This window comes from Artibeus jamaicensis, unplaced genomic scaffold, assembly GCF_021234435.1.
Source record: "Artibeus jamaicensis isolate MK-2021 breed Jamaican fruit bat unplaced genomic scaffold, CSHL_Jam_final contig_252, whole genome shotgun sequence".
Taxonomy (NCBI): Eukaryota; Metazoa; Chordata; class Mammalia; order Chiroptera; family Phyllostomidae; genus Artibeus; species Artibeus jamaicensis.
This window is the reverse complement of record NW_026521538.1, coordinates 1,514,157-1,539,155: the sequence shown is the minus strand read 5'-3', so window position 1 is coordinate 1,539,155 and position 24,999 is coordinate 1,514,157. Positions and strand designations below refer to the sequence as shown.

The following is a 24,999-nucleotide window of genomic DNA, read 5'->3' as shown; positions in this document are numbered from 1 at the left end:
AGATCTCAAAGCCCCAGATATAAATCTAAGCGATGAAGAAATAGCAAAACTCTCAGACGCACAGTTTAAAACACTGGTGATCAGGACCCTCACAGAACTGGTTGATTATACCGACAAATTAGACAAATATATGAAGGCGAAACTAATTGAAATGAATGGAATTGCACAGGACACCAATAGCAATGAAAAGGAAACTGGGACTCAAATCAATGGAGTGGACCAGAAGAAAGCAAGTAATGGCCAACCAGAAAAGAGTCAAGAAGCAAGAATTCAAAGAAATGAGGAGAGTCTTAGGAACCTCCAGGACATCTTTAAACGCTCCAACATCCGAATTATAGGGGTACCAGAAGGGGGAAAGGCACAGCCACCAGTGGAAAACTTATTTGAACAAATAATAAAGGAGAATTTCCCCAATCTGGCAAAGGAAATAGACTTCCAGGAAATCCAGGAAGCTCAGAGAGTCCCAAAGAAGTTGGACCCAAGAAGGAACACACCAAGGCACATCATCATTACATTAGCCAAAATGAAAATGAAGGAGAGAATCCTAGAAGCAGCAAGAGCTAAGGGGACAGTCACCTACAAAGGAGTCCCCATCAGACTGTCAGCAGATTTCTCAAAAGAGACCTTCCAGGCAAGAAGGGGCTGGAAAGAGGTATTCCAAGTCATGAAATCCAAAGACCTACAACCAAGATTGCTCTATCCAGCAAAACTTTCATTTAGAATGGAAGGACAGATAAAGTGCTTCTCAGATAAGATCAAATTCAAGGAGTTCATCATCACCAAGCCCTTATTATATGAAATGTTAAAGGGACTTATCTAAGAAAAAGAAGTTAAAGAAACATGAACAGTGAAAGGACAACAAACTCACAGTTATTAAGAACCACACCTAAAACAAAAGCAAACTAAAAGGACAGCTAGATCAGGAGTGGAAACATAGAAATGAAGATCTCAAGGAGGGTTAGCAACAGGGGAGTGGGAGGAGGAGAAGGGGGGAGAAGGTACAGAAAATAAGTAGCATAGACAGTAGATAGAAGATAGATGGGGGGGCAAGAAAAGCATGGGAAATATAGAATTTAAAGGACTTGAGACACATGGTCATAAACTAAAGGGGGGTCATGGTGGGGATGGGGGGTAGGGTGGAGGGGAATGAAAGGGGGAATAGAACTGTAACAGCATAATCAATAAAAAATTTAAAAAAAATTATACTAAAGGCCAGAAGTTACAAGGCAGTACTGCATCCAAATACTGAAGCACAATTTTGAAGCAGCAACTTCTAACTATCTAAGAGATTTCATTTAGAAATAATTTATCATCAGAAACTACTGACTTTGATTACCATGTTCATTTATAGCACACTTTGAAATTTTACCACTTTTGAGGATTTTTTAAAAAAGCATTAAAGTCTTAAGAAGTAGATATCAAACTTTTGAAACAGTTTTTCACAACAAATTTATTAGAAGAATAGTGGTTTTGAAAAGTCTAGCATCCAGTGAGAACTACCATACACAACATTACAGCTGGGAATGTTTCTCCAAAATGTCATGGTCAAATAATACAATGGAACCATTAAATCTTACACATGCACGAAAGAACTAGCGCTTTGACATACAATGCAAAAAAAAGGGGACCACATGGATTAAAGTTTTAAGTACTCATCACATACATTAAGACACAGCTTATTTTAGTCCAGTCAAAAATCAGAACTGCATTAAAAAATTTAATGTAGTGCAATCAAACCAAAAAACTTAATTTGTGATCATAAGTGCTCTACTACATAAACATTGATCATAGCAAGGAACAAAAAGTTCAAATCACACAGTACAAAAAAATCTGTAAATAAATATATACTACAGTACAAGAGAAATATTAAATTATACAATTCCGTCAAACTGTAAACAGTATATTGAAATGAGGTCCATAAGAGTAAAGGGGGTTCCTGTTTTGTTGCATGACACTTGAACTTCTAGAAATCTGAAAGATGCCATTTTCCATATCTTCAAAGGCTATGGGTTTTATATATGGAGAATTCCTTTTAGATGTAAGATATCAAATATTAAAGCAGAGGAATAATTTATTTTGTTAACCACAGATAGTTCTGCAGAAAACAAAAGGAATATTTATGAATAAAGACCTCTAGTCAACAAGTTTTACCATTAAAGATGCAAAGGGCTAAAACACTGGAATTAGAACTTCGCATCAGAATAAACTTGTCACTGAGGAGTTTGATGCTATAAAATATATTGACAAAATTGTCTGCTGATATGCAGACCCAGACCTCTGCTAAGTTTTTGACATTTACATACTCATGTTACAACACCACCTTTGGCAGAATCACTACTAATAAACTCAGAGCACCCCTGGCCCAATGGTTCCATCACAGTGGCCAGTGCACAGAATTCTCTAAAGACATTGCATAAACTAGAATGTAGAGGTCAGACACCCAAGGACCAGTGCTTGAATTTAGTAGTAGTATGGTGAAGAAGCAAGAGCCACATCAAGGAGGAGCTGCATCTGTTATACTTTTCAGAAGCAGCAAGGAATGTTGTTTAATTGTGCTGGCTATTTAGTGGCATTTAAAAATAATATAGTTTAACTATGTGTATGTTCCATGTGCTGGCTATACACTGATGCACATGCACATTTTCTTTTTTTAAATACACTGTTAACAGGAACCCCCATATTATCTGCTCAGTAGTAATAACTGAATATATAGAATGCCACTATAAGAGTGTGAGGCACCGTGTGCTGGAGAGTTATATGCAGCTTTAAAATGTTTGGCTGAGTTATACCTGGATACCTGAACTGAGTTTTTAAGTTGACATTCATCAAGGATGTGCTACCAGCACGTTGAAATAAAAGCAAAACAGAAAAATACAAGTCACTGTTAGGTTTAAGAATAGCATCAAAGTACCTGAATTGAGTGAGAATAGTGTGTAAACTGTCCCTGAGGGTTTTTAAACAGTGTGTACAAGTTGGATTCCTAAGAACATTAGTTGTATTCAACAGCATGGACTGATAAAATACTAATGTCTGACACTTTAAAGTGGAGGCTATAAAGAATTATATGCAAACACTCCAAATGTATAGTTTATACACTTCTTCATAAAGCAGCAGTAAGCTGCTGTAGAGTATACATCCCATCAGAACAAGCAACGTGTGGGAGTCAGATAAAGGTTTCTACCTTAGTCTGGTCTTCTGACAGCACAGCATAGCAATACCCAATGACTATCTTTCCTAGATCAGAATGTAACTAATTTTGACTAGCAATATAGGATTAGACTTTAATCAAACACTTTGCTATTACATACTAAAATTCCTTAAACTTACTAATGCTGGTATACTAAGCTAGTTAATCATCCCCCCCATTTTAGAAATATACCCTTCCACAACTTAAAAACATTAAGATCCATTTTCAGTCCTCTGATGTAAAAAGCATGTCAGTGAATTAATATTAAAAATTTACACAGTAAAAAGGCTCGAATTTCAGCCAAAGATTCTAAATACTGCTCATTCCCTGAAGACTTAAAGGGAGAGAGAATCCCTACCCATTTTCCTAGTGATTTATTTTTCTAAAATGATCTGACACAATTTTTCATTTTGGGGAGTTTTCCCCTCACCTCCTCTCAAATTCCAAATTCTTAAGCCTGAAATGCTTAATGAAGTGGGGAAAATGAGGCAATCACCTGTAACTGCTTGCAAGGTATAAAATGTTATGGTCTTTTTAAAACAAGACAAGATTTATATAAATGTGATTTGACTCCATATTATGTAGTATGTTTTATATTTTAAGCAATTACCATAAAACTTACAGTACCTAAGACTGAAGATAAATTAAGACTTTAGTGTTGTAACAGAAAAAGTGCTAAATATCCCTTTTCTAGTACTTTAAACATTTCATACAAGTGCTTTCCTAGTGACGTAAAGTTTACTATATACCCTTCCACCAGGGAGAAAAATGTCACCTGGATGAAAGAAAAGTTTCGGAGTGTAGCACCGGTTATTTACCAAGTCACAGATGTTAACATGATGTTTCTCTCATTCAGAGGGGGTGAAAATATCCTAGGTTGAAATTCTATTTGGCTACTGAATGTTACTGTAAAAATCCCTGCTCTACTGTGTCAGTGTACTGTGTCAAACCCCCTCCCAGCCCCCCTCCCCAGTCCCCTTACACACTATCCACTGAGAATCTAATCTCTAAAGAGATTATTTTAAAATTTATGTTTTCAGGACATACCTGAGAAAGGGTGCAATTATGCAGAACAAAGAACCCAAGACTGTACTAATACTGGTTATAGGTTCATAAATTCTTTCCCAAGACAAATCTAAAGTCTAAGAGGTATGTGTGGATCTTCGAATATGTTTTACTGCTCTAGATTTTTTTTGGTATGTGTGTAGGGTCATTTCCAGTGTTGAAAAGATCATCTTGAGCCTGTTCAATAACAGCTCAAGATGGGGTAAAGAGTTTATTTCCATATTCAAACAATAAAGATTAAATATTATAATTATATTTGCTATATCCAATAAATCTATGATTAACTAAAAGTGCTTGCTTCGGATTTTATTGACAGATCTAAATGAACTGGAAACCTTAAAATTATCCCCCAAATAGTTGCAGAATTATGTTTTCTTTGTCAAATCAACAATAGCCTTCTCATTTTCAAATAATCTAAACAGACTTTTCTGTCAAAAGAAGATGGCCCAACTTTACCACATTGTCTATCCTGTCACTCATTTTTAGTATGATAGGGCAAAATCTTTAGTCTTTTCTCAAGTTTACATACTTTCCCATCCTTACTTTCCACCCTTTTCCCCCAATTTCCTTCGTAACACTGAGGGCACACAGCTACAGGGCTAATATCTACTACTTTAAAAGGCAACTGAGAATTTATGTGGGAATAAGAGACAGGATATGCAAAGAATTTTCTCTATTTTCCCTTCAGTCACCATGTTCACAAATCCTACTCAAGTCCCAAGGACAGAATGAATCCAAAAGAGAGGGAGAGAGAGAGAGAAAGAGAGGGAGGGAGAGAACAAACTAAGATGACTTTGGAGGTCTGCATTCCTTGTACCACAATTATTTCTTTCTTTTTCAGTAGTGTCTTAAAGTTCATACAATATTTTTTTTTAAATCTCTTATAAAGAATCTCATATATCTTAACAGTTTACTAAATGTACTGTTTGGCTGAAGCCATTAGATTTTTAGTAACATTGGCCTGACTATAGCATTAATGAAGACCTAATTATAATGAAACAGTAACAAGGAAAACAATCTTTGATATATTCATGAAGGTCAAAATTTCACCTATAATTTTCAATGTCTCCTACAAAAGATTAAGTGGAGCAGTTCAGTCTATTGTCACATTCCATTACCAATGACAGCAACCTGAATATATAGAAAAGGGCTGTTCACATGAAAACTACCTCTGGAATTTAGTTAAATAATAATTACAAAAGCAAAAATATGGTTTCAAAATTGAATCTACAGGGATAATACCTGTTAAAGAAAATAATTATGAACTGTCCTACATATTTGTCATAACTAAAAGTCATTTCAGGTTCTGACATTATTTTATAAAAATTATTAACTGAATCCAAGCTTCACTATTATGGGTCAATGAAATGTAAGAGGATCACAAAGGCTTAAAACCAGGCCTTGCACCATGTGCTTACTCGGGGCAGGGGGCGAACACAGCTCACCAGCAGCTCCAGGGCTGCTATGTACGGCCTAATGAGAGAAGGTAGTTATGTAGGACATGGGCCTTTGCAGGTAGTAATTTTTAGTCTAATTTAGAGTTCTCTCCAGAAAATTGGGAACTAAACTTCTCATTGTGCCTATTGTTTTACTATCTGATCCCATATAGCTCATCTTATAGCTCAGGTAAAATGTTGGAGAATGAAAATGCCAATTGGTTGAGGTAATGGTTTATATAAGATAACCAGAGTTTTAAAAGCACTTCAATATTGTAAAGTAAAAGTGTACCAAATAAAGCTAACACACACTTCACACTGGTTAAGCTTGCTCACCAGCACTGAACAGTAATTAACTTCACATAAGGACCCTATTATCACACAAAGCCTTACTCATATTCATGATCTGCTGCAGTAAAGGTTTATCAAGCAACATCTAAACTTCAGAGTAACAACAAACTTAATATTAGAAAGTATTATACACAAATATAAATTATTTTTCCAGAAAAAGAGACCTTGTCCTTCATGGTATTTGGGGAACAGAAATAAGTGTATAGCTCATCACAAACATAGTTCAGAGTCACTTGTAAGCCTACTGAACAAAGTACTATAATATTATACTACTTTACTGTCAAGTTTGATGATTATGTCTCAGAAATGAGAACACTAATGATAAAAATACCAACTAGATAACCTTCCACAGAATTAGTGTTTTTAATTTTATAGTGTGATAGCTTATCTATTCTGTAATAATAATGCTCTCTTATAAAAATGCAAGAACTGATCTTAAATTCATCACCTCCTAACATCAGTTTGAATAATATCGTAAGTTTGAGTAATGTCATCATCTGCCCACTGGAAAATGGGAGGAGACCAGGCTTTTGTGACAAAGACAGCTGTGAACTATACTTTCCCATACCATAAAAATGGTCAACTGTTTTTTGGGCCATGCAAAACTCTGATTGGCAGAAATTAAGCATGCGAACAGACCAATCTGTTACACATTTATGAGGACATCCCCAAACTAGAATATCTACATTGAAAGTGCCAACACTGAATAGTGGCAAATTAAGAGAGAAATCAAATATTAAGGGATCACTGCGGCACCAAGACTTGACAGCCAGCCATGTGATGAGCCACCTCCAGGAAATACATGGTATAATGGAACTCTGAACACAAAATTTAACATTAAAAGTGCACCTGAATATTACAAACTAACTTTACAAAACCTACAATAAGGTAAAATATATATCTTTTGAAATATTCAGCAGCTTTCTGTATTTTTTTAAAAGATTTTTTGAGAGGCTCATGAAATTTAAAAGGGACCACTATCTAATTTCAACCATGCTTCACAAAACAATAATGGCTATTTTATATTGCAGTTACCAATGTAATGCAATTAGTGCTTTAAAATAATCTACAAAAAAGAAAAACAGAGAGAGACCGACTGACCTTTGGAGGAAATATGCTTATTCAAAAGCTTCGTGGAAAAGAAAATTTACCTGAATATTAAGTCATGACTGATCTCAAGTGTAATGTTTAAAAGCGTCACAGACATGAATGTTACAATCTTCAGGTCTCAGGACTTTTAATCTGAGAAAGTTTAGAGTTTGGTTTGTTTTTAAAATTCACTTTCTAACCAAAACAAATAATAGAAGTACTCAAATTTTCACTATTTACAACTCTCAGCCTACAATCTGAAATGACATAATACAAGTTCTCTTATTTAAACTGCAGCATTAAAGGGTAGGCACACCATTCTTCTGCTGCTCGATTGTCATCCACTGAAACACACATAGAAAATATTTATGTTAGTAAAATGATCACTCCATGTACACTACAATGACAAAATTTACATAACTCAACTCATACATCACTTTATAGACTACCACATAGGATTAAACCTCTCTGAACAGTAAAACTCTACAAAAGTTGAACTTTTAGGGCCAAATTTTTAAATGGGCCTTTTTATGATGCCTTTCTGAGAGGGGATAAAAGCAAGCACAAATTAATTGCTCAAAGTACCTTTCTGCAGCAATCTTGGGTTACTGAATATCCCAAACATCATGCAAAAAGGCACATGGCTACAATTAATTGTGTATGACAAACTGAGTGTGGAACAAAGGAGGCATTCCTTCATAAGCTTAGCCCTTTGCTTTTAGCAAACTTTCAACAACTTCCTCCAACTGCAGATGAAAACCGTACATTTCAGAGTATTTTAATTGCAATTTCCAGCTAGGCTAGAAAATGCTACAGAGTCACATACTGCTCTGACCCCAAACTGCTTTTTCTGCTGAGAACTAGAAAGCTAAGAGGAAACAGTCTTAGTCACCCACTGATTAAAAACTGCTACACAAAATAACCAAACCTAAAGAGGAACCCAAGCCCAGGCTATGTCAATAATGAGCAGTGCGTGTTATTTTAATAACAGCAATGGTGTGCCTAACCTTTGAACACATAGGTTGCTCAGGGGAAACTATCCTTAACCTAGTTAACTTCTCTGATGTTTCCAGGCAAGAATTTATGCCTTGTGAATATCTGGACCTACTTCTCCTCAAACTGTTATTATCCACCTGAAATCTTAAGCCTCAATTTTAATGCTCAAAGTTTGAGTTCATTTTCTATAAAAGCTTCAATGACTTTTAAAAATTTTTGGTTAAGCATTTAGAAGGGCCTGACCACCTTTCTCAGATTAGAATATAGGGTGGATGTGGTATGATTTTTGTTTTGCACAAACAGTAACTTCAATTTGGTCACAAAGCAAAATTAAATTTCATGGGCTTTATCAGTTATTCTTGCAAAAAAACTGTAGAAAAAAAAGGTTCCCAACTTAGTGTGATTTTAAAGCCCATCTCAGACAAGGCTTAGCTGCTCTTCCAGGAGTGCTTGTACAAACATGATCTGAAAGGTCCTGAACTGTGTGCTAAACAACCATGAAAACAAGCAAAAAGTTACGAAGGAGATGTTATGTAGGATGCTAAAAAAAAAAAAAAAAAAAAAAAGGAAAAAGAAGAAGAAAAAAAGATTTAGAGCAACAAATAAAATAAAACCTAAAAAAGAATACATCCCCTCCTCCTTGTACTAGTATCTGGGTTAAAGAAGAAACTCTAATGAGCTTTATTTCTGATTAAATTATTATTAAAATTGAAATGCAACCTAAATCATATTAGGTCACCTTGGAGTTGTGGTTTTTTTTCTCTCACCACAAATGTTGTGGTGAATGAAGGAAAGGGATCCTTCACTCATGTGAATATTTGGGCAGACTATTGAGGCTGTAAAATCTAGATACCACTTTTACAATATTATAATTAATTATACACATTTCTTTTCCTATTTCTCCCATTCCCCAATAAACAGATCTTGAATATTTTAAACTAGTTGCTGCAACGACATCCAGTCATTAGTTAGCATATGATCAAATCCGTAAAAGGATTTAAGAATACAAAGAAACTGAGTTTGCTAAAATGAGGCATCCTCTATTGTTTTATGTAATGTACCCTGACTGCTCCTGAGTAAGAACGGAGCTTGTCCTCCATGAGATAAGGCTATATCCTCACTTGTTGGTGAGACCAAATTCTACCCTTAGAAAATCCCAACTAAAATTACAGCAAAGGTAGTGTCACAAAGTAATTAACCGAAGCATTTCTGAAGGTAGTGTGTGCACATTTTCCACCTCCTTCCCCTCTGGGTGAGCACTAAATAGATTGCTAGTTTGTAAGTAAATTTAATAATGAGAAAAAATCATAAAATGTAAATTGATCTAAATAATTATTTATCATCGAATAAACACATTTCTTAAATTCAAATATTCACTGTTCCTAAGAGACTTTTCTTTAGTTTAATCCTTCAATTAGCTGAATCACAGAAGAAAAAAATGTGAATAATTTTGTAAGATGGCTTTCCAATTTGCAGTGATAAAGCTCCCAGAATGCAGAGGTGGTTCCTAAAAGGGGGCTTTTTTCTTTTTCTTTTAAAATAAAGGCAAATATAACTTAAAAGAAAGAAAGAAAAGCATGCAGGTTCTACAGGCAAGGAGTCCACTTCCATGTATCTGGTTCTCTGTGAGGTAACTCAATTCTCTTGTAGAGAAACATGCAAAAGGCCAAACAATATCCCGAGCCATACTGCACATGAAAAATTTTAAATATGCAACATTCATAATGCACCTTTCAACTCTGTACACACAAGTCAATGCAAAATCTGCAAAGAAACAAGTGTCACAGTAAATGAAGTTAGGTGCAAGCAGTGATACCAGTAGTGCTCACCCAGTTTGTACAGTAATTGGCACTCTACAGTATTCCTACTCGTTTTTTGATTCATTTGCACTTTGTGCTGCCTCTCCCTGGGGATCTAATTCAATCTTTACAGAAACATCTGGCCCCTCCGACCTCATTAATTTCATCTTTTTCTTTGGAGGGTTTTTCAAAGTGCCCAGCCTCTCCTTTACTTTGTACTCCAGTGTACTGTGGGGAATCCCATAAATACTCTGAGCTTTGGAAACACTCATTTTTCCACTCATAACCACTGAGATTGCTTCCTCCAGTATCTCACTGTTGTACTGTCTGTATCGCCCTCTTTTCTTCCGAGGCTGCTTGGAGCCAGGGTCTCCTTCTTGATCCGATGTGGGATATGGCTGTCCAGAGGTAGACTGCTCAGCATCTGAGCCCCAAGAATCGGGTCCAGCATCTAACATGCTTTTTCTATTTTGTTTTGGAAGAATAGCCCTCAGTTTTTTACTAAGCGCGCTCTCCGTTTGTGAACCCATTACCAAAGAGCTATAGCTGTACTGATCACCAGTGCGAGATTCCCAAGAAAGATCCATTCCTCGAACTTGTGGTATCTTTAAATCTACAGGAGATGAATGGCTCACATCCTTTTTTCCATCTTGTTTTGCTTGAAGTGCCATTTTTGGAAAGGCAGAGTTTTCTGCAAGAAAAGGAAGGTCACTGATGTTGCTGAGTGCACCATTTCCCCTGAACTTCATGCGGCTGAGGTTGAACTCATAATGTGGTTTTGCCCAAGAGGCTTCCCTGGATAATATTAAGTGCTGTCCATGATTCTGTAATCCAGATGGCCCAAGGCTGGCAGCTGTGGACAATTGGTTTCTGCTCAGTAGTTCTTCACTAATCTGCAGGGATCGAGCCAGTGGAACTTTGAGTGATGTGGAGTGTCCAAAACCTTCCCTGGTTCCATCCTGTAAGCTTCTTGGAGGTACCCCATCACCACTCCGAAGTCCGTCTGGGCGGTACTGGCTGGGTCTCCCAGGTCGCCTAATTGGATGGAAGGAAACTGATGTGAGCAGGACTTGCACAGGTAGGGAGGGGTGGGTGAGGGGACCACTCCTTTATTAGAAGGCCTTGCTTGGGTAACATCACTTTGTGTTATTTATTTATTTTTCTCTAAAATTAAAAAAAAAGGTCTCAGCAGTTAGTTTTAAAACGTGTTCACAAAAAAAGAAAAAGGAAAAAAGAAAAAAAAAAAAACCCAGGAGCTTTTTGGGCAAAGAAAAATTAAACCTGTCAGCTGGTCTCTGGTTGGGTTCACAAATTTCCGGAGAAAAAGTTTCGCGCAACTGTCTGAAAATAGCACCTTAATTATTAATTACAAAGTAATCATCAAGTCTCCATAAATCTACACAGAATTGTGATACCAATGTGACGTTACCACTAAACAAGTACAGTAATAAAAGAGTAAGCCAGATTACTTATTTTAATGCAACATGTCCAACATTCATGACAACCAGCCCTAAAACTAGAACCATTTACATTGGTGGAGTCCACAGATAAGTGCTCATTTATCCCACAAACAAGTTGATGTTCATTATCAAAAATCAAACAACTCCACATAACATTTTTTATTTTGCTTGGGCAAAAAATATGGCTACCAGCCCCCAACAGGGAAAACCCCAAATCAAAACAAATCAAAATATCCATCGCATTATAACTTACCACACTTCTTCATTTAAAAACACTATTAGTTCCAGATACATGAGTACCACTGATTTTCTATTTAAAATAATCCAAGCTTTAAGGAAACTGTACTTTATATGCCCCCAAACTTTGTTCCTTAAGTTCTAGTCAAAGTAATTATTGTCACAGGTATATAAACAATTTTGTAGTTTTCCTTATAAAAAACTTAAAATACCAAACATGAATTTTGAAATTTTAAGTGAACAGCTTTTGAATATGTTTAAAAGTCAACTACTTACACAAATTCGTGAGTTTTTCATTTTCACAATAAAGATTATCAATGATAAAACTGGCAACTGGTAAAGCACGCCCAGGGAGAATTACATTAAGTAAGTACAAAAGAGGAACTTTGCAGAAATAATGATAAACCAGCTATGTACTCCAAAAGTTAGAGGGACTCTGTGATGTTATCACTAAATAACAAGCATAACAATGAATATTCAACTAAAAGATGGGTAGTACTGTCCATGCTTCTGTCTTCCAGACAACAGTATCATGTAGGAAAAAAACTCTTTCCATTCAGAGGGTCAAACAGAGCAACTTCACCATATGATAATACATGAACCTGGTGGCCGAGTTTCAAGTGAATCTTAAGCAAGGGATTCATTTGTGCAAACCACTTAGTCATCTCCTACGTGTGTCCTTAATTACACAACTCAACTTTTCTGATATATAAATGGAACCCAAGGATTTGGGACCATGATAACTTCTATCTAGTACAAACTACAGTGAACAGAAGGGCTTAAGGAAAAAAGATTAAACTATGCAAAATGAACTAAATTAGTGTTATTTTTAGACTGAATAAAGGAGAGAAAAAGGAAAATAATAGAATTTCAGAGAAAATAAAGGGCACATTTTAGAAGTCAGTAAAGAAATCCTTCAATCTGAAGGCAATTAAAGGTAATTAAGTGTAACAGTCCACTTAAATCCTTATTCTTTACCATTTAAACAACTCCCCATGTTGATATCTAAAAGTTAAATAAACTTAAATATTAAGTAATTTAACTGACTGAAGTTATTTTTCATTATCTAGATGAAGTTGATTTTTGGTCACAACACAGTTTTATGGAAATGCCTTCCTAATATGGCATCTGAATAACTTTATTAATATTTACTTTTCTCTAAATGGTTAACATGTACACATAGAGGGAGAATTAGACAATTCTTACACTGTAAAATTAGATGGCCAGAAATTTCACTTTCATCTGCTAAATAGTTATCAAAACTGTGCATGTAATGTCTTGGCAACATAAGAGTTATTTGTCAACATTTATAACCAGTCTTATCTACTTAAAAAGCAAAAATACAATTAGATTTTCAGAACTGCCACACAGAATTAAATTTGCAGTTCAAATCAACAAAAACAAAACCAACAAGAAAAAAATGAACAGCCAACACACACCCACACACCACATTAGATGTATCAAGTTAAATATTGGAGCCCAATTTTTATTTGATAACTTCAGCACACAATTGCCTGTACAGCTGAACCCTGGAATTATTTAAGCTAGGGTTCACGTACCAAAATAGTCAGCAACAAAAAGTCCAAAGACATTCTTGCCATATGCCTGATTACCTACTGTTTGTACTAAACTAACACAATTGATCTATACTGGTCAACTTCAGATTTCAGAGACTGTGCTTTTACTTGATTGATGGACTCAAAGTAATTTTACTAAAGGCACACCTAGAAGAGTATTACCCTCAAGGATTAATTTTTAAAACATACAAAAGAAATTAGCATCAATCTCTGATAAACTGTCCCTACAAAACTGTGGAAGGCTACAAGTATTTTCCCTTACCCGTTCCCTTGAGCACTGGAGCAGCCTGGAGAATGGCTCAGGGAAGTGCTGCCAGCACATGGACTTTTCTTAGTGGACAGATCAAGTACACCGTCTGCAGAGACACAAAGAAACACCTGAGGATATTAAAAATGAGAAGGAAATGTCATCTGAATGGGCTAAAAATGACAAAGCAGTAGGCCAAGTCAACTAAGCAGATACAATAATCATATACTTGAGTTATGAAATCAATTCATTAAATCAGGATATTTTGCTTCCTGAAGCAACATACATTTAGCAAAGCTTGTTATATCTAACATCTCCAAGGGTTAGATATTTTATTAATAGGGCAAAAGGTAAACCTTATCACTGTAGCTGTTAAGATACAGTGAGATATTAGAAAGAGCAGTTTATACAGTATGAGTGAGGTTCAGCAACAAAACTATTAGAATTAATTTTCTAAATTTACCTTACTATCAAAGCACTAAAAGTATGTAACAGTTGGATTTAGGGAATTTTAAGTGATACAAATGTTATCTTAAAATATACAGGTTTATATGGTTAAATTACACTATACAAGAAAAGTCCGTAAGATAAATCAGTTATCAATTGTTTATGATGTGCAGTATCTTAATTACTCTTTGGACACATCTGTAAAAAACTGTTTATCTGTTGTCAATCTTTTGGGTAAAATCTGCAGAGATTCAAAATTCATTTGCTGATATTTAGAGAGCAAAGTTTTGTATCTGTTTTCATTTTGTTAGTAAGCTATTATCAATGGATGGGCAAAGTTTAAGAAAAGAAAGAATAATGTAAGTCTTGATAATGATTGGACCCTAGAGGTTTAATGTTTTAGAAGCTACACCAAATCCCAAATTGATGTTACTAGAACATAAAATTAGACAACTCTCTTTTCCCACAAAGATTTTTCTTTTTCCCCCTCACAGACATGTACAGAAAAGAAACTCATAGTCTGGACACCTCTTAAAACTGTCATTCCATCCAAAACTAACAGAGGAAGGTAATACTCAATGTACCAATGATTTTCAGTTGACCAGTAGAGAGGCTCTGCTACCTAGTTATGTTAAAACTGTCCTAATACTCATTTTAAACCCACTTAGGACTTGAAGACACTGTATCCCCCTATTTCGACAAAGCCCACACTCATACAGAAAAAGTGTTGTCCCTTGAGTGCCACCAATATTTCTAAATACATAATTGCTTGTAACAAGCAAATACACTAATAAAATATTTCCAAACAATGACAGTATTATTTAAAGACCCTTAAGTCTGTCTACTCAAATAGGCAACATATTTTAAGTCTACCACTAAAAACATTGTAATAAATTGAAAGCACTAAAATTCATTTAGAAAATATAATTTTAAAATTTTTGTTTCATTTGAAGATTGCATACTATAATCCTATTAACTAGTTCAAACTTCTCTAAGTGCATGCTGTCAAAACAACATACCTCTTAAGCATAACACTAATTCTAAGAAGTTAAGTTAGACTAAGTGGTACCTTTGTATGTTAATCTTCATTATTCAGACTTTAAATACAACCTGTCATTATCCTACTATAAATCTGAAGCTTTCAGTGTAATATTTTGAGCAAAGAGATTTTAGTGGAAGCCACCAATTTGATAAAGAAAACAATCTTTAATAAAACAGAAAAAGAGCAACTTTGCAAAGACGGTAACCAAAAGCAGACTGACCAATGTAAGATAGAACCACTAGAAGGTTTTGTGCTAGGAAATCTTAAAACTTAGTGATTCTGATTGTTATTCACTACATGGAAACAGAAAAAAAGCAAAGGAAAACTACTTAATGCCAATCCATTAAGTGCAAACTGTTCACAATTAGTTAAAAAAAGGAAAAGAAAGCCCTTTAAACCAGGTTTTTATAAAAATTAACTTACTTTGAAAAATAAACATATTCTCACTAATAAATTCAGGCATCTCATAATCTTTCTGCAGACTCTTATGAGATTTTTATGACAGAATCTCATTAGTACATGCATCACCAATTTCAAATTTTTAGTTGTTTAAAGGCAGAGTTGAAATGCTCATTTCATCTTTGTGAAATTAAGGGTAAAATGAGGTCACAAAGCAATAGAAACAATCTATTTAAGAAAGTAAACTTTTCAAAGACTCAAGAAATATTTGCTAAGCAAAATTGATAACCTCTTAACCTACTACTTAATTAGGATCTTCACTAACAAATTATTTGGAAATACTTGTGGGTTAGCTCATAATACAATGCATTATGAATGCACGCTTTTGTGTATCTATAAAGTACTGTATATATCTAACAATCTAAAGTGCGTTTACTGTTTTCTCATTATTTCTAACTGTCTCTTTTAAAACTGCAAATACATACTTTTGCCTTATCATCTCGTTTGCAGAGTGTAATTGTCTTTCTTCCTAATATGACATGTCTGTTTCTCAGATAGGTGCTAATCCTACAACATTAATAGATAAGGAAAAAAAACCTTAACTCTTCATAGGAGCTTTTAAAAACAATAGACATGACAATGTTTTGGAAAGTATAAAATGCTTACATAAATATCACATGACTTAAAGATCAGTAACAACTATAACCACCTTTCCTGGGTAGTACGTTAATCATAACTATCAACTACTGATGGGCAAGGTAGCAACTTTATCTGAACTCCTCTATCACTGTATAGTCAGCAATAATTTAAGAATCACATTAGTTTTTATCCTGTTATTTCTACTAGTGCCCTACTTGCCAATAATTTTTCTCTCCCCAAATTAAAGTATTCTGATTGGACAGAGACCTTGCCGACAAACCGTACCTTGTTCGCTGGGTTCTGACTGAGACTTTCTGACAGTAAGGTCCAGAGGTGAGTCTTGGTCAGCCATGAGAAGTTTGCTGAGCACGGGGTTCTGAGTAGTTGCAGCCGTGGGAGAGGTGGTGACTGGAGATGCTTTCGGCAGGCTTTGGTTCTTTGTGCTATTGGGCTGGCTGGGGTCCTGAGTAGAGCTATTTTTTGAGGTATATTCAGCAGCAAATTGTTGGATCATTCGCTGCATGATCTCACGGGCCACTAGGGGAATATTGGGGTCGGAGACCCAGGGACTGTCTGTAAACAAAGATTTATTTACTTTTAAAGTGGGACAATGTATTAAAAAAAAGACAGCTTTCAAGCAAACATAACATTTCATTTTATTTTTTTCTTAAAATGCAATATCTTAAAATAGCATTTCCCCATAGTTATAGTTTTCATGTCTAAGCTTATGAGCTGCAGATTTAAAAAAATAAAATTTTCATAAAATTATTTCTAAACAGTCCCCCAGGACTATGAAATCAATTAAAGAAATAACAAATAGCTTATCTTCTCAACAAGAATCACTTACCTGATACAGAAATCCTCAAACACTTCTTTTATGAAATAATTACTCTCCTTTTCATCACCTACAGTTGTCCCCTAAATTTCTCCTCAGCAATTTCTTCCTAATTGTTCAAGAATGGAGTACTCAGTTCATGAGGGTTTATTTTACTTTCTGTTAAAACTGAAGGTATACCAAGATCATAAAAGGAGGTACTTAATATTAAGATCCATGATAGGCTAGGGCAATAATTCTCACACTTCAGTGTTCATCAGGATCATTGTGAGGGTTACAGAAGCAGACTGCCAGGTCCTGATTCAGCAGTTCTAGGGTGAGGTCTAGGCATTCCTTACATGTTTCTCGATACTCCTGGTGGAAGGACCAGAATTTTAGAATCCTTGAGCTAGAATTTTAAATGCCAAGCCTCCAAAGCCTAAGACCCTCTATTTTCCATGAGTTCTTTAAATACACTCTGCCAACCACTAAAAACAACAGCTAGGGAAGTAATAAAATAAATATCTAAGTTACCAATTTGTAATTAACACTAATTTTAAAATAAAAATTAACTCAGAATTTTCAGCACTGGAAAAAGACCCTGAAGGTCAAATTGGGTATAAGACAGAAAATGTTTTGTGTTAATATATTCATCACATCCTTAACCTTATCATATTATCAGGGAGCCTGAGCTTCCTCAGAGACTATGTTTGTGTGCCACTGTAGATTTAGCACCTAATCTTGCTTGCTGTAAAGTATGCATTTATATTAGTTAAGAAATGAATGGAACAATCAAATCAATTACCATCAAATAGTTTTAACAAATGAAGGAAATGTGCTCTAAAAATAAGTGGCCTCTCCAAATCTGTACAGATAGTTAGCAACAGACCCTTGATTAAAACAGCCCCTGATCTTAATGTTCCACCGGTGAGCTTTACTTCCCCCACCGTATTTGTGAGGCTTAGAAGATCTCAGAAAACCTAAGTTTCTTTAGTCTTTTAAATATTAACTATGGAAGGTGGAGCTGTGAGGCATTTGAGTTGATTTATAAATTTAGAAAAAAACTCACTACTAAAATCCATTAACTTCACAAAAAAACATACACACATCACACCTCGAAACCTTACTGGACTCCTAAAAACAGACAATTTTCTGAGGGACAATATTCAGTAATACCAGAAGATGATTAGAAAGCCTGGATATTATTTTCTGCAGTTTAACAAGATTTGTTCTACTGTAATAACATTTCTGTTCTACTAGAAAGAAGTACTTCCCACTCTAATTTTCCTCTCTATACATAAAGACTGTAAGTATGCTACAGGGTATGAAAATATAGGTACTGAATTAGTTTTCAGAAGTTAATACAGTTACTAAAAATGGTTCCTTAAATGTTTTAATAAACATTTTAGCCATATACCACTTTTTAAATCTTTCTACTGAATGAGTTTTCTTATTCATTTAACTTTCCACTTAAGATCCATTTTTTTAAAGTAGCATACAACCCTCCAAATGAAACTATATATAATTTCAAGTTTTACTCTATTAACATATCCCCTCAAAAGCTGAAGAATATGTAATATATAAAGAAGTTTCCAAATAGGAAGCAAAATGAAGTAATTTATGAGATGTCTCTGTGTTTAACTAGATTAATAAATATAATTAGAGATTCATTCATAAGAGTCAAAGTTTTAGGATAAATACCACAAATTGTTACCTTTGAGCTTTAAATCATTAGAGCATATTTTGCCTTTTGTTAAATGAATAACAATTATGAAACACAATTCATGTTTATTAATTGATGACATTTCTGCCATTTTTTCTATGTCTTTTGAAAGCTTCTTTTTCTCGCCCAGCTCAGTTGATTGGAGTGTCATCCCAATATGCCAAGGTTGCAGGTTTGGTCCCCAGTTAGGGCACAATAATCAACCAATGAATGTATAAATAAGAGGAACAACAAATCTCTCTCTCTTATATCAATTAAAAAGAAGTATCTTGAACATTTTTCATTTCTTCACTTACTTAAAACACTGTATCTATAAACAGAGCCATGCCTTGGGGAACATGCACAATTGAGTAAAATAAAAAGTCAAATCAAAATTAAACTACAGAAAAACATATAAAAGCTGCCTCGCATCCACCTGTATGTTTTAAAAATGGACCTTTAACTTTTAGAAAAGTGTCAAATTTCCTTAACACAAGTGACAAAACAAGCTGAAAAGAAATGTGATCCTAACAGTGGTAGAAGGTACACTGTTCTTAAATAAAGTCCAGACCACAGAAGCCTACTTTTGTTGCACTAATGTTTCTATCTAGTGACATAAAACCTTTTCATACTCATTTATTTATAACATATGATGTGCAATATTGGAAAGAAAGGACTAAATCCAAGTATCTGAATTTTTTTTCAAAACAAACTATTCTCTTCTGACTATAAATTGCCTGTCATATCTCTAGATAATAAACATTTAAGCATTAATTTCAAGAGTAGTTATGCTCATTTGATGTATTTATATATGTAAAACATCTAAATAACAATATTAATACATAAAGCAAGGCAGAGAGAATTTCGATTGCAAATAGTAGTTCTTTTTCTGATAGCAGTATCAGCAGTATAAAAACACACAACTTGACATACAAATTCAAGGAATTCTCATCTCTTGAAGTTTATTCTAAGACTGATGTTAGGGTAACAATTTCTCTGTTACGTTCCCTGAAGTTTAATTACTAAATGAAACTATAAAAACCTCAATGTAAGTTATCCCTATAGGAGAAAGAGATGGGACTAGTGGAAAAGTAACTCCCTTTAAGCAAACGGTGGATGAAAAGAGGTTCCTCCATGTACATTAGGGAGAGGAGCTATTCTTTTCAGATAATAATATGTTTGCTGAGACAGGAGACCTGTGACTCAGTGCACAGCAAAGAAGCTTTAAAGAGATTTTATTCAGTTAATAAACTGACTGAATTGATCTACCAGTCATTTATACTTTAGATGTGAATTACTTTAATAAAACAATCAAATGTTCATAAAAGAAACTAAGAATATTACTATTTTGAACATAACTTTGGAATTCAGGATACTTTACTGAGACAATAAGATGAGCCTCATCATCTTTAGATGCCTCATCATTCTGACACAATAAGTGCAGGAGCATCGGTTGGGAGCTTTACGTCACCGGGTATAAGAGGATGTCATTAAAAGAAAAAACAGAATGCACTAAAGATTTAATTTAGTGATAGAAGAAACTTCTTAAAAATTTCACTGAAAACAATCATCTTGTGCATCCCTTAATTTTATATTATATTTTACCACATATTCCCTTTTGAAAACATCAATTACATTACACAGAAGCCCAGCTGGTCTCTGATTTTAACCAACTCATCAGATTCAGTACTTAATCAGGCAAACATCAGCTTTCAGACTTCAGAGGGCAGAAGTGAATTTCCAGAGGAATGAGAGGTGGAAACTACATTAAAGAGAACCACTGACTCCGCTAAAGATTAAAAATCTGTTTATTATTGTTTTTATCCTCACTCAAGAACTTTTTTGCCCATTGCTTTTAGAGAGAAATAAAGAAAAGAGGAAAGTCAGTAACAGAGAGAAGCATTGGCTGCCTCCTGTACATAATAGACTGGGGAAAGTATATGACCAGACCAGGGACCAAATTTGCAACCTAGGTCTATGCCCTGATGGGAATCAAACCTGTAACTGAAGTGGGATGATGCTCCAACCAACTGAGCAACACCAGCCAGGGCTAAAAATCTATTTAGAAAGAATATTTTCAAGGTAAAGACTCTGCTAAAATGGAAGCTTCTAAAAGATAATAAGCTGGTAATAATTACACTTTTAGGATAGAGAAATGTGAAACAAGTGTACAAAAGTTTCAAGGAGAAAAAGAAATAGAAAAATACAACAGATCCACCTCAAATGTGTGGAGGAAATTTTATTTTATAATAATGAACTTTTTTCTCCAATTTTTTTCAGCTTTCTTAAAGATTTTATTTATTTATTAGAGAAAGGGGAAAGGGGAGGGGAAGGAGAAAGAGAGGCAGAGAAACATCAATGTGTGGTTGCCTCTCACATGCCCCCAACTGGGGACCTGGCCTGCAGCCGAGGCATGTGCCCTGACTGGGAATCGAACTGGCGACCCTTTGGTTTGCACGCAGGACCATGCTCAATCCACTGAACTACACCAGCCAGGGCTTTCCAATTTTAATAAGTGAAAATATTTAGTGAAGTAATAAGACTGTGTCAAGGAGAGAAAATGCTTGCAAATCTAATTTCAGATATAACTTTACATTGTTTTTCCAAGTCATATTTCAGTGAGAAATCACTAAAATTTTATAGTTAGTTTTAGAGTTATCAGTGATAAAAAGTAACTGTTTATGTAAGAAAATCTAACTAACAAAATACAGACCGAAACCTTGCAATATTGAGACTTTCATAATGATTTTAAAAATTATTTAACTAAAACTTACATGGCACCATCAATTCAGAGTAAAAGAAAGGGAGCAGGATTGCCTTACCCTATTTGAAAAATTTTTAAAATATTTTATTTATTTATTTTCAGAGAGAGGGGAAGGAAAGGAGAAAGAGAGAGAGAGAAACATCAGTGTGTGGTTGCCTCTCATGTGTCCCCCACTGGGAACTGGCCTGCAACCCAGGCATGTGCCCTGACTGGGAATCGAACTGTGATCGCATGGTTCGCAGGCCCGCGCTCAATCCGCTGAGCTACACCAGCCAGGGCCCCTATTTGAAATTTAACTTGACCAAAGAAACATAGAGAATTATAAAGTGTTATGTAGAGAGTATTTTTTAAAGTGGCAATCTTTTAAAAAATGGCATGGAAATTAAGATTAATACAAGACAAGCAGATGCTAAATGTCATTCTTTACTGGCACCAACCTTTTCTATAAAAGACTGCATTGAGGAACTCTTCTGCTTGTCTCTCGAATCGAATGAGTTTTGCTTGTTTAAGCAGAGCTTCCTGCCCAGCTCCCGAAGCTGGTTCATCCAGACCGACTAAGTGTCCCTGCAAAAATATTTGGTGAAATATTTGCACAAGTATCTTTCTCCATTCAATATCAAAAGCACAGATGTAAAAATGACAAATACTAACAACAGATAGGACAAATCAGTTTAATATAATTAAAATATTTTTAAACTTCATATCAGGACAAAATTTATTGCCACGAAAAGTACAAAAAAGCAAAGTGAATATAAAAATACACTTTGGGTGGTTTTATCCATGTTTTTTGTTTACGAGTTTTGTTTAAAATTTACAGTTAAACTATAATTACTAAAGGAAAAATTTCCTTGAACATTCAAGTACATTGGTTCTTCCTATACTATAGCAGTTCACAGACAACTCAACTCAGCAAAAGAAACAAAAACAAACAAAAAACCCCTTAAACCCCAAGTCTCATTTGCAAATCTTATCTGCCCTTGGAGTATGAGATCTGCATTCTCCACACACAAAACAAACATTTTTAAAAGGTCATTAGGAGGGAAAACTCAAAAAGAATATATTTGAATTCACAATTTTGTTCCTAGAGCACTATTTTACAAACTGTAGCTTTCAAAAATCTTCATAATAATTATATGAAATTAATAATTTTGTGAAATAGGTCAAAACTAGCATTTGAGAAAAAGAACTGAAAAGGAGAGGGCATCAATTTTTTTTTAAAGGAGAGAGAGAAACATCAGTGTGTGGTTGCCTCTCATGTACCGCTACTGGGGACCCAGCCTGCAACCCAAGCAGGTGCCCTGACTGGGAACTGAACTGGTGGCCCTTTGAGTTGCAGGCTGGCACTCAATCCACTGAGCCAGACCAGCCAGGTTATCAAATGTTTTAAAGGGAAACATTTCAGTACTGTATGTATGCTTGAACATGTTTGCAATATAAAAACGTAGGGCCTGATCGAAAGTTTCAAAAACACTGCCCTAGACTCCCAGAGACTGTCAGAACCTGCTTTCAGACTGCAGGAGCACAGGACTAGGTTAACAACGCTTTGCACTTACTCCCATTCTTGTAGCTAAACAGTAAAGAGGAAACTATGGTAACAGAACAAAAGATTATAAAGAAAAGCAAAGTAAATGTTTTAAGTGTTCTTATGTTCCAGTGCATGTAATTTACTTGAAATTACTGCAATGTATCAACACATGCATTTAGTTATAAGCATATAATGGAAAATTTTAAAGTTCTCTAAATAAAAAAATGAGAAAATACCTTGGTACAATGTCAAACAAGACACTGAAGGCATGTTATAAGTCACAAATGACTTTCTCAAAGATTTTAAATACACCCAGTGATATCTGCAACCAGCTTGCTATGATTTCTGCATCACCCAAACTGTGTCAACAGCACAACTAAAATATGTATTTTGCAAAGACACATTTAGCATCGATGATGTAACCAATACTTTAATATGAAGAACTCTCTTGCATACTCAGCGATCCCTTAACATTTCTATAAAAGGTAAGCTACGTTTGTCACATTGTTTAAAACTTTCTAAATAAAATATTTTGTTATATTACCAAAACCTTTATTATAGCTGCATTTTCCAACACTGTCTCTCATGGACTAAAAAAAATTATTAAGGGAGTGTCTTTTAAAGATCAACTACAAATAATTTCATTGTGATATAGATTTTAACATCTAAAAAGGTATTAGGAACAGTACAGACATATGTTGGTGATATTGCAGGTTTGGTCCCACCCCACCACAATAAAGCATCGTTATCTTTTTGCCGGTGGAGGGCCTTGCCTTCAATTTTTAAAAACATAGCATCCATACACCACAATAAAGTGAAATGCAATAAAATGAGGTATGTCTGTATTAAACAATCCAATAAAATCCTCAACTGTTAATGCCACTTGACTGTTTAGTGATTTTTAAAAAACAGACATTACAGGGCATAAATTGTAATGAACTTGGTCCCACATTCAGTCAATTCAGACTTTGAAAAAAATATCTACATTTGAACTGCTTACTTTTAGTTGGTGCATATCAATTATGGCCACACCTGTTTGTTTTTAAACAGTTTTATCGAGATATAATACACATTCTATACGATTCACCCATTTAAAGTATAAAATATTATTTTTTAGCCTATTCAGGTGTGAAAATATTGCCATTATCTAATTTTAGAATATTTTTGTATGCACCCCCCAATACCCTGAGTCCATTGAACAGTCACTTCCCATTCTCCTAATTGCCTGGCCTTACACAACCACTATACTACTTTTTGTCTTTACAGATTTGCCTATCCTGGACATTTCATGTGAATAAAATGATACAACATTTGGTTTTTTGGTGACTGACATCTTTCTCCTAGAATAATGCTTTAAATGACATCTAAGTCATGGCATGTAGTACTTCCTTCCTTCTTTATTCCCAAATAATATTCCATTGTATAAACTATACTACATTTTATCCATTTACCAGTTGATGAGTACTTGGATTGTTTCTGCTTTTTGGCTATCATATGAATAATGCTGCTTTTAATATTTGTGTTTTTGTGTGGATGTATATTTTCACTTCTGTGGGTGTATATTTTCATTTCTCTTGGATATATGTACTTAGTAGTGGAATTTCTGGATCATATGTTAACTATGTTTACCATTTTGAGGAAGTGCCAAACCATTTTCCAAAGCAGCTGCTCTAATTGCGTATTCCCCACAGCGATAATAAGGGTTTCATTTCTCCATATACTCATAAACACTTGTTGTCTTTTTGATCAATCACATCATCCTAGTACATGAGAAGTTGTGTCTTGTGGTTTAGATTTGCATTCCCCTCATGGCTAATGATGTTAAGCATCTCTTCATATGCTTATTGGCCATTTAAATATACTTTTTTTCAGAGAAATGTCTATTCATATGCTTGCCCAGTTTCTAATTGGGCTATTTACCTTTTTGTTGTTTAGTTGTAAGAATTCTTGACATATTCTGAATACAACTCTATTATCAGATATATGATTTTAAAATATTTCTCCCATCTGTGAACTTTGTCATATCCCTGATGCTACAGTTGGTAGTACAGAAGTTTTTATTTTTAATGAATTAAAATTGATCTATGTTCTTTTGTCATTTGTGCTTTTGGTATTGTATCTGAAAAACTAATGGCTAAACTGAGGTCATGCAGATTTACTCCTATGTTTTCTTCTAAGTTTTAGTTTTAGGACTTACATTTAGGTCTATAATTCATGAGTAAA

The 24,999-nt window shown here is 34.7% G+C and overlaps 1 protein-coding gene across 10 annotated transcripts in view; it reads right to left on the bottom strand.

Moving 5' to 3' along the window:
• Nucleotides 1-24,999, bottom strand: part of LCOR (ligand dependent nuclear receptor corepressor) — a 150,823-nt gene that overhangs the window by 27,434 nt on the left and 98,390 nt on the right. For 8 of the 10 annotated variants that reach the window (XM_037138919.2, XM_053662475.1, XM_053662474.1 and 5 more), the window contains 3 exons: nucleotides 21,689-21,815; nucleotides 16,257-16,544; nucleotides 13,460-13,553 (listed from right to left, as the gene is read on the bottom strand). In XM_037138919.2, coding sequence (XP_036994814.2) covers nucleotides 13,460-13,553; nucleotides 16,257-16,544; nucleotides 21,689-21,815 — 509 coding nt within the window. Of the gene's footprint in view, nucleotides 1-1,432; nucleotides 10,959-13,459; nucleotides 13,554-16,256; nucleotides 16,545-21,688; nucleotides 21,816-24,999 lie in introns of those variants that run through there. The other 2 variants (XM_037138925.2, XM_037138924.2) reach the window with 2 other exon arrangements.